Consider the following 8,863-nt stretch of genomic DNA (forward strand, 5'->3'; position numbering starts at 1 on the left):
GGTTCGCGGGCAAAGCATACATCCCGGGGGGGGAGGGGTGGCGGCCGCGCTGCATGTTGGGAGCTGTAGGCGTCGTGTGGCATGATGGGAGCCCCTGGTACTGAAGACAGATGTCGTCCCCTTGGGCTTGCTTGGTCCATCGCCCCACGAGTTTTGGGGGACATTCGCCCACGCTATAAGAGCAGCCAGTTCCGGAACTACTGCGCTTCGCCTTTGCCGCAGAAACTGCCTGAGACGGGAGCGAAGCGGGGGGGGGGGTCAATGGTTTCTCCGCCGTCGTAATTGGCTGAGCGCCTCGTGACGTCACTCTGAGGCGCCTCATGCGTCGCCGCGCATGTGTCCCAGAGGCTTCTGGGTAGCGGTTTACCCCCGCCCCTTGCGTCGGCGCCTTCCTTTTCCTCCCTGACGCCGCCGAGGTCGCACGAGTTGGGGCTTCTCCGCCGCCGCTGCAGACGCCGCCGCGTGAGTGTGGTGGCCGGGCCCGGGGTGTGGGCTGGGGCTGGGGATGCGGGGCCTTGGGGATGCGGGGTGGGCGGCGGGCCGCGGGGCGGAGTATTTCTGGGGCAGAGGCCTACGGGCCGAGCCACGCGCGGCCTCGCCCGGGGGCCACGGGGTGGGCAGGCAGGAGGCCGCCGGGGTAACTCTGCCGTCGCGCCCTTTCCGCCCGCCTCAGGATGCGCTACGTCGCCTCCTATCTGCTGGCTGCCCTCGGGGGTAACCCGTCCCCGAGCGCCAAGGACATCAAGAAGATCCTGGACAGCGTCGGCATCGAGGCGGACGACGACCGGCTCAACAAGGTAGCCGCCGCCCCTGCCCCGCAGCCGTCGCGTGGCCCGTGGCCCGTGGCCCGTGCAGGCGACCCTTCTGCCTGATCCGGCCTTGTGCTGGAGGGTCCGGGGAGCGGCTTGTGCCAGTCCGGTTGGTGATTTCTTGCGTAGAGAAGCAAGCAGGGTGGGGGCCGGACGCGGGCGGATCACCCGAGGTCAGGAGGGGTTCGAGACCATCCTGGCCAACATGGTGAAACCCCATCTCTACTAAAAGTACAAACGTTAGTCGGGTGTGGTGGTGGGCGCTTGTAATCCCAGCTACCTGGTAGGCTGAGGCAGGAGACTCCAGCCTGGGTGATGGAGCAAGACTGTCTCAAAAGGGAAAAAAAGTAAGCAAGGCGAGTATGAGGCAAGGTCGTGACTAACGAGCTTTGGAAGTTCAGTACAGGTGAGATGCATGAGATTGCTTAAAAAACAGGCAGGCCTGGTGCGTGGCTCCCCCAGCACTTCGGGAGGCCAAGGCAGGTGGATTATTGGCGCTTAGGTGTTCCACACTAGCCTGGAAAACATCTCAAGACCGGGCCTCCACCAAAAGTTAAAAAAAAAAAAAAATTCTTACTTAGAGCCAATAATTAAAAAAAAAAAATTAGTCAATGGTGCGCGTCTGTAGTCCTAGCTATTCAGGAGGCTGAGGCGGGAGGATCGTTTGAGCCTGGGAGGTCCAGGCTGCAGTGAGTCGTGATCACGCTGCTGCAGCCTGACAGCCAGGTGTGGGGGCTCATGCCTGTAGTCCCGGGCTAAGATGGAAGAATCACCTGAGCCCGAGATCGCATCAGTGCACTCCAGCCTGAAGTCAAAGCCAATTTCAGTGCCGCCTTATTTTGCCCATGTTTAAGACAGGTACGAACAGTCAGCATTGAGTCTGAGAACGCTGGCTTCCGTTTATCGTTGCACCACTTAACCAGTGAGGCTGGTGGCTCCCTTAGGGCGTATTTCCACGTGGTGTACCCAGTCCTGCTGTGACTCTAGAAGGGATCGGGCAGGGCAGGGCTGCAGCTGCGCGTTTCTGGCAGCGGCTGGGCGATTGTCTCCTCCAGGTTATCAGCGAGCTGAACGGAAAGAGCGTTGAGGACGTGATCGCCCAGGGTGAGTCTGTTTGCAAGAGATGTTCATCTGTTTTCACGGTCCATCCTAATCCCTGCCGGTCAGCGTGTGGCCTGCCAGGTTTCGCTTGTGGACCAGAGCACCCTAGAAGCCTCACCCGAGGAGTGAGCAGGGCTCCAGTGGGCTCACGCCATGGGCGCTTCTAGACACGCCAGGAGCGGGGCAGCAGGGGCACACTGCTCTCCCTGGACTCCGGGTGGCCGTGAGACCATTTCCTAGGGTTCCTCCGAAGCCTGGCGTCTGGAGAACTGGGGTCACGTAAACAGTCCTACCACGTGCTTTCTGTGAAGGGGGTTGTGGATGGGGACTAGGTGCCAGGGATGACCACAGGCTTCTTGCCTCTTGGGCAGATGGTTTTCTGTTGACATCAGCTGAGCTGGTGGGACAGCTGTTGCTGTTCTCTGTGCACATGACCAGGACGGGGCCAGCCTGGCAAATGGGCCAAGCCATGAGCACATCGCTGTGGCCGGAGATCTGGACGCTGTGGCAGCACACTCACTACCTGCCTATAAACATATCTGTCCAGTGGACCTCGGAGGGTGGAGGTGGGGACAGTGGGGAGGTGGGCAGTGTCGCCTGATTCCTAGAAGGCGAGTCCCTGGATAGGAAAGGTGGGGAAGAGAAGTCCCTGACAGTAAATGTTGAGGAGTGGCCCGGGAGGGAGGGTTCTGGAAGAACGGGAGGCACTGGAGCCGTATGGTGGGGCCCAGGTATGTTGGGCACACTGTGCCATGCCTGGTGCCATCTAGCTTCTGTGTGGAACAGCCTCCCCAGCTGGGCAGCTGCTCTGATCTCAGCTCTTTCCTTTCTGCAGGTATTGGCAAGCTTGCCAGCGTACCTGCCGGTGGGGCTGTGGCTGTCTCTGCTGCCCCTGGCTCTGCAGCTCCTGCTGCTGGTTCCGCCCCCGCTGCCGGTAAGTGGGGGCCTGGTGAGTGGGCAGAGGGCTGAGGCTCAGACTGTCACTGTTGGGTCTTCACTACTGGGGGGACTGGCCCAGCACTCAGCGCTCACCATGTGCTCTGTTCCACAGCAGAGGAGAAGAAAGATGAGAAGAAGGAGGAGTCCGAAGAGTCGGACGATGACATGGGATTTGGCCTCTTTGATTAAACTCCTGCTCCCCTGCAAATAAAGCCTTTTTACACATCTCTCAAGTATCCCATGAGCAGTTTGTCAGAGGGTCGCCTGTGCACAGGTTTCATCACGGACGGCAGGTGTGGGGCTCAAGCGTGGGCCACGCGGCGTTGGGGAAGGGTCTGGTGCAGGATGAGCATGAGCCGGGCAGTCTGGGCATCACAGCTGCCAGGGGCCCCTTCCTGTGGGCCTTAAACAGTGTCCAGGCTCCTGAGTACACCCGGAAAATTGCTAACAGGCTGGGCACAGTAGCTCATGCTCATATTCCCAGCACTTGGGAGGCCGAGGAGGGAAGGTCACTTGAGGCAGGCGTTTGAGACCAACCGTCTCTAAAAAAACAGACCAGGCGTGGTGGTGTATGCCTGTAGTCCCAGCTGTGTGAGAAGTTGAGGGGAAAGGGTCACTTGCCCAGGAGGTTGTAGTTACAGTGGGCCCCGATGGTGCCGCTGCACTCCGGCTGAGCAGCAGAAACAGCAGAAACAGCAGAGAAGCTGATCTGAAGCAGAGTTTGGGTAATCGGGGCTCTGTCCTTGTGTGGCTTGGTGCCTGGCCTCGCAAGGCCAGGATTGGTAGCCTCTGGCTTCACAAATGCATGCAGGAAGTGAGCCCAGCTTGGGGGTGGCAGCGTCCCTGGCTTCCCCTGCAGGGTCATGGCTCTGCCATAATGCCCTGAGCGACTTGCACAATCACCTAGCTATGGCTTGTTTTTCTGCTGTTCATGAGCCAACCCCTGCCTTACTGGGCAGATGTGCTCAGGGCTTGTGGGCCGTGACCACAGAGCCATGTGCCCACTGAACTGAGTCCTTTGGGGTGGGCCTGCCCTCCCCCCACAGCTGTGGCCTGCAGTATGGGGCTAAGGACAGGCTATCACCGTCCCCTCAGCCTCTATCCTCCTGGCGTGGGCCTCAGAGTCTTTGCCCACCAGTGTAGGCACCCCAGGAGATGACCTGCCCCTTCTACCCCAGGCTTGGGAGCAGCAGCCCACGGACTGGCTTTGGTGTGGGGTGCACCTGCTGTGTGACCACTTCAGTTCTGGGGGTTAAATGGGATCTAACACAAGACAGCTGGAGCGGCTGGGGGAGACCTGGAGGAAGGCAGAGTCCCCAGAGGGGAGGGAGTGGGGGTTGTGGGGGCAGCCAGGGAGCCACAGAAGGTCCTGAAACGGAGGGGGACCGAAAATGCTTTTCATTTCTTTTTTTTTGAGATCGAGTTTCACTCTTGTTTCCCAGGCTGCAGTGCAATGGCACAGTCTCGGCTCACTGCAACCTCTGCCTCCCAGGTTCAAGTGATTCTCCTGCCTCAAGTGGCTGGGACTACAGGTGCCTGCCACCACTCCTGGCTAGTTTTTTGTATTTTTAGTAGAGGAGGTTTTGAACTCCTGACCTCAGGTGATCCGCCCATCTCAGCCTCCCAAAGTGCTGGGATTACAGGCGTGAGCCACCATGTCCAGCCCCAAAATGCTTTTAAAACATTCCATCTCAGGACCTTCTCCATGAGTTGCTGATCCCAAACCCAAGGTGGAAGGGGTAGACCATCTCCTGGGGTGCCTGTATTCCCAGCACTTGGGGAGGCCCAGGCAGGTGGATCACCTAAGCTCAGGGGATCAAGACGAGTCTCCATTAAAAATACAAAAATTTCACGCCTGTAATCCCAGCACTTTCGGAGGCCAAGGTAGGCCAATCACGAGGTCAGGAGATTAGACCAGCCTGGCCAACATGGTGAAACCTTGTCTGTACTAAAAATACAAAAATTAGCTGGGCGTGGTGGTGCATGCCTGTAATCCCAGCTACTTCGGAGGCTGAGGCAGGAGAATCAAACCAGGGAGTTGGGGGTTGCAGTGAGCCAAGATCACGCCATTGCACTCCAGCCTGGCGACAGGGTGAGACTCTGTTATTAAAAATATATATACAGGCCGGGCGCGGTGGCTGACGCCTGTAATCCCAACACTTTGGGAGGCCGAGGCGGGTGGATCACGAGGTCAAGAGATCGAGACCATCCCGGTCAACATGGTGAAACCCCGTCTCTACTAAAAATACAAAACATTAGCTGGGCACGGTGGCGCATGCCTGTAATCCCAGCTACTCAGGAGGCTGAGGCAGGAGAAATGCCTGAACCCAGGAGGCGGAGGTTGCGGTGAGCCGAGATCGCGCCATTGCACTCCAGTCTGGGTAACAAGTGCGAAACTCTGTCTCAAAAAAAAAAAAGAAAAAAAAATATATATATATCAGCTGGGCATGGTGGTGGGCACCTGTAATTCCAGCTACTCAGGAGCTGAGGCAGGAGAATCACTTGAACCCAGGAGGTGGAGGTTTCAGTGAGCTAAGATTGCACCATTGCACTCCAGCCTGGGTAACAAGAGTGAAACTCTCAAAAAAAATTTTTTTTTTCCCCACAGATCATGACATATTTTCCAGAGATACCTTTTTTCTTATTTCTTTTTCTTTTTTTTTTTTGAGATGGAGTTTTGCTCCAACCTCCACCTCCCAAGTAGCAGGAATTAACAGGCACGCACACCATGGCTGGCTGATTTTTGTACCTGGGATTACAGGCGTGCACCACCATACCCGGCAAATTTTTTTTGTATTTTTAGTAGAGACGGAGTTTCACGATGTTGGCCAGTCTGGTGTCAAACCCCTGACCTCAGGTGATCCACCCACCTCGGCCTCCCAAGGTGCTGGGATTATAGGCGTGCACCCCTGCACCCAGTGTATATTTTATTTTTTATTTTATCTAATTTTTTGAGTCAGAGTCTCCCTTTGTTGCCCAGATTGGAGTACAGTGGTGCCATCTCGGCTCACTGCAGCCTTGACCTCCCGGGCTCAAGTGATCCTCCCACCTCAGTCTCCAGAGTAGCTGGGATTACAGGTGCACTCCACCACAGCCAACTAACTTTTGTATCTTTCTGTAGAGATGGGGTTTCACCACGTTGGACAAGCTGGTCTCAAACTCCTGGCTCAGGCAACCCACCCACCTGGGCCTCCCAAAGCCCTGGGATTACAGGTGTGAGCCACTGCACCCTGCCTTAATAATATTTTTAAAAAGACCTTTTTGGCCAGGCGTGGTGGTTCACGCACGCCTGTAATCCCAGCACTTTGGGAGGCCGAGGCAGGTGGATCACAAAGCCAGGAGTTTAAAACAAGCCTGACCAACATGGTGAAACTGTCTCTACTAAAAATACAAAAACTAGCCGGGCGTGGTGGTGGACACCTGTAATCCCAGCTACTCAGGAGGCTGAGGCGGGAGAATCACTTGAACCCGGAGGTGGAGGAGTTCAAGTGAACTCTGCCGCTGCACTCCAGCCTGGGCGACGGAGTGAGACACTGTCTCAAAAAAAAACCTTTTTTGGTTCCCTGTAAAAGCAGACTTGTGAGTAAAGCCAGGTGAGGAGTGGAGGAGGCTGGAACGTGTGTAGTAGGGGTGGGGCAGCAAATGGAGGAGGAAGCACAGAGAAATGACCCCAGCAGGGTGCAGCTAGGGAGTGCAGGGGAGCAGTGCTTGACAGAAGGGGCAGGGGTGAGGCTGGGGCACTGGTGGCCCAGGCTCAGGGAAGGGCCCCCCACAGGAGTGGACCTAGGGTTCAGGGTGCATTCCTCAGAGTTCCAGCCTTGGACCCTGAAGGGAGGGGGCCTGTGTCGCCCGGAGATCATGGGAGCGGGGCGTGACACCGCCTGGGCCCCTGGAGCTTGTGCTGCGGTGGGGTGCTTCCAACCCCAGCCGGGATTCTGGGAAGGACCGCCTAGTTTCTGGCTCCTGAGCCTCCCAGGGGCTTGGAGGGAGGAATATATACCCAAAACAGCCTGACCCAGCTGTGGAAACGGAGCAGAGGTCTCCCTGTGCTGGGGCGGCCACACCCGTCGAGGCAACAGCACCTCAGAGGGGCTAAGGCTCGAACCCTGACCTCTCTCGGCCTCTCCTGGAGCGGGCGGAGGGAAGGACCCTCAGTCCCTGGCTTCCCCAACGGCGGTTGCCCTGACGAGCCCTGGACTTCCATCCCTGCTTCACCGCACCCTAAGCCCTGCGACCTCCAGCAGGGTCGCCCCAATCCAGTCACAGGGGCTCCTGACATCCCAGGCAAGCCCCGCCCCCCACACCGTAGCCCACTGCATGTCTGCTGCAGTGTACCTCCCTCCAAAGATTTGGAAGAGGCCCACGCGCAGAGAAAGGCTGGAGTGCAGTGGCACGATCATGACCCACTCCCACGCAGCCCAGACTCCAACCTCAGCCTCCTGAGGGGCTGAGACTACAGGTTCGCGCACCACACCTGGCTTACGTTTTAATTTGTTATATGGACGGAATCAAGCTATGTTGCCTAGGCTGGTCTCAAACAATCCCCCCGCCCCCGAGCCTCAGCCTCCCAAAGTACTGGGATTGTAGGTGTGAGCCACTGAGCCTGGCCTAGGAGGAGTCCTTCCAAGTCAAATATGGTCACATCCTCCCTGCTTGGCCCTCTCCCACCGCTGGGCCCAGCTGCTTGCTCTCCCCTCATTCCCCCACAGCCTTCCCCTGTCCCGCTAGGCCGCCTGGGGGCCTACAGCCCTGTCGGCTAATTTAGCTGTCAGAGCTCAACTAGCCGTCAGAGCTCAACTCGGCCTCACGTCCCCAGGGGAACCCCCCAAGACCCCTGAGGTGCCCCACACCTGGCAACTGCCTCTCGGTTTTCTTTTTCTGAGACGGAGTTTCGCTCTTGTTGCCCAGGCTGGAGTGCAATGGCACGATCTCAGCTCACTGCAACCTCCGCCTCCTGGTTTCAAGCAATTCTCGTGCCTCAGCCTCCCGAGTAGCTGGGATTACAGGCATGGACCACCACACCCGACTAATTTTTGTAGTTTTAGTAGAGACGGGGTTTCACCATGTGGCCAGGCTGGTCTTGAACTCCTGACCTCAGGTGATCTGCCCGCCTTGACCTACCAAAGTGCTGGGATTAAAGGCGTGAGCCACCGCGCCTGGCCCTAATTTTTGTATTTTTAGTAGAGACGGGGTTTCACCACATCGGCCAGGGTGGTCTTGAACTTCCAATTTTCTGTGATCTGGCCCCCCGGCCTCCCAAGTGCTGGGATTACAGGTGGGAGCCACCGCACCTGGCCTCCTCTCACTTTGAGTTTCTGTAGGTGCCTACCTGCCCCCAGTAGGGCTGGGGTGGGGTTGACTTTCCACTGCTCTCTGGGATGGCTGGGAGAGGCTGAGGACTCTGTGGGGCCAGCATCCCCACAGATGGCCCCATCCTGGGAAGGCCCTGCTCTGGCTTCTCTAACTGAGCCAGGGTTGGGGGCAGCCCCATGCCCTATCCCAGACCCTCTGCAGCCCTGACAACAGACAGCGAGTGTTCCTGGGGAGACAGAATCTCATTACCTCCCACCCCAACCTAAGCCAGCCTCTCGTTTGGGGTCGTGTGAGGTGCAGGGCAGGATCCTGGATCCAAGCCAAGGGCGGCTTGCTCCACAGACCAGGAGAAAAATGCGGAAAAGGGGTGGGAGGGTGACATCACCCAGAAGTGCTCCACCTCTGGGGCAATTAAAGGGTGGCGGGGCGGGCCCCAGTCAGACGCAGGCAGCCCCAAAGCCTGAACAGGCAGGGCTGGACCCAGGTACAGACCCAGGTAAGAGGCCAAGGTCCGGAGGGGCCGCGGGCGCGGGACAGGGGTGAGACCCCACGTCAGGGCACGTGGGTCCCCCACGAAGGGTTTGCAGGACTTGCATCCGGCCTTAGATGTTTATGGGTCAGTCTGTGGGTGAGCCAGTGGGTCCTGGGGGTCCCGAGGCCTGGGCGGCTTTCAGGTCTGGGGGTGCTCCTCCAGGGGGCCA

General features: G+C 58.1%; 1 protein-coding gene and 1 non-coding gene across 3 annotated transcripts; both read left to right on the forward strand.

The window, feature by feature from the left end:
* The first annotated feature begins 359 nt into the window (after positions 1-359).
* RPLP2 (ribosomal protein lateral stalk subunit P2) lies at positions 360-3,078 on the forward strand. Of its 2 annotated transcripts, none has more exons than XM_021676980.2 (5): positions 360-462; positions 674-797; positions 1,865-1,913; positions 2,746-2,844; positions 2,965-3,078. In XM_021676980.2, the coding sequence occupies exons 2-5, from the start codon at positions 675-677 to the stop codon at positions 3,036-3,038; spliced, it is 345 nt and encodes a 114-aa protein (XP_021532655.1). In that variant the 5' UTR covers positions 360-462; position 674; the 3' UTR covers positions 3,039-3,078. The 2 variants fall into 2 exon arrangements, with proteins under 2 accessions (XP_021532655.1, XP_012311529.1); XM_012456106.3 differs by having other exon boundaries at positions 361-462; positions 2,962-3,078.
* Positions 1,950-2,083, forward strand: LOC135272152 (small nucleolar RNA SNORA52). The gene has a single exon (XR_010340243.1). It is a non-coding gene; the product is annotated as a small nucleolar RNA SNORA52 (small nucleolar RNA).
* Positions 3,079-8,863: the final 5,785 nt, after the last annotated feature.

This window comes from Aotus nancymaae, unplaced genomic scaffold (genome assembly GCF_030222135.1).
Source record: "Aotus nancymaae isolate 86718 unplaced genomic scaffold, 86718_ANA_hifiasm-v0.15.2.pri h1tg000106l, whole genome shotgun sequence".
In the NCBI taxonomy this organism is placed as follows: Eukaryota; Metazoa; Chordata; class Mammalia; order Primates; family Aotidae; genus Aotus; species Aotus nancymaae.

Bases quoted from the DNA above. Each gene is read 5' to 3' on its own strand.
- RPLP2 (XM_012456106.3), top strand. From the start codon at position 675: ATGCGCTACGTCGCCTCCTATCTGCTGGCTGCCCTCGGGGGTAACCCG. The intron at 1,914-2,745 runs GTGAGTCTGTTT...TCCTTTCTGCAG, and splicing joins TGAGGACGTGATCGCCCAGG to GTATTGGCAAGCTTGCCAGC. The intron at 2,845-2,961 runs GTAAGTGGGGGC...TCTGTTCCACAG, and splicing joins TGGTTCCGCCCCCGCTGCCG to CAGAGGAGAAGAAAGATGAG.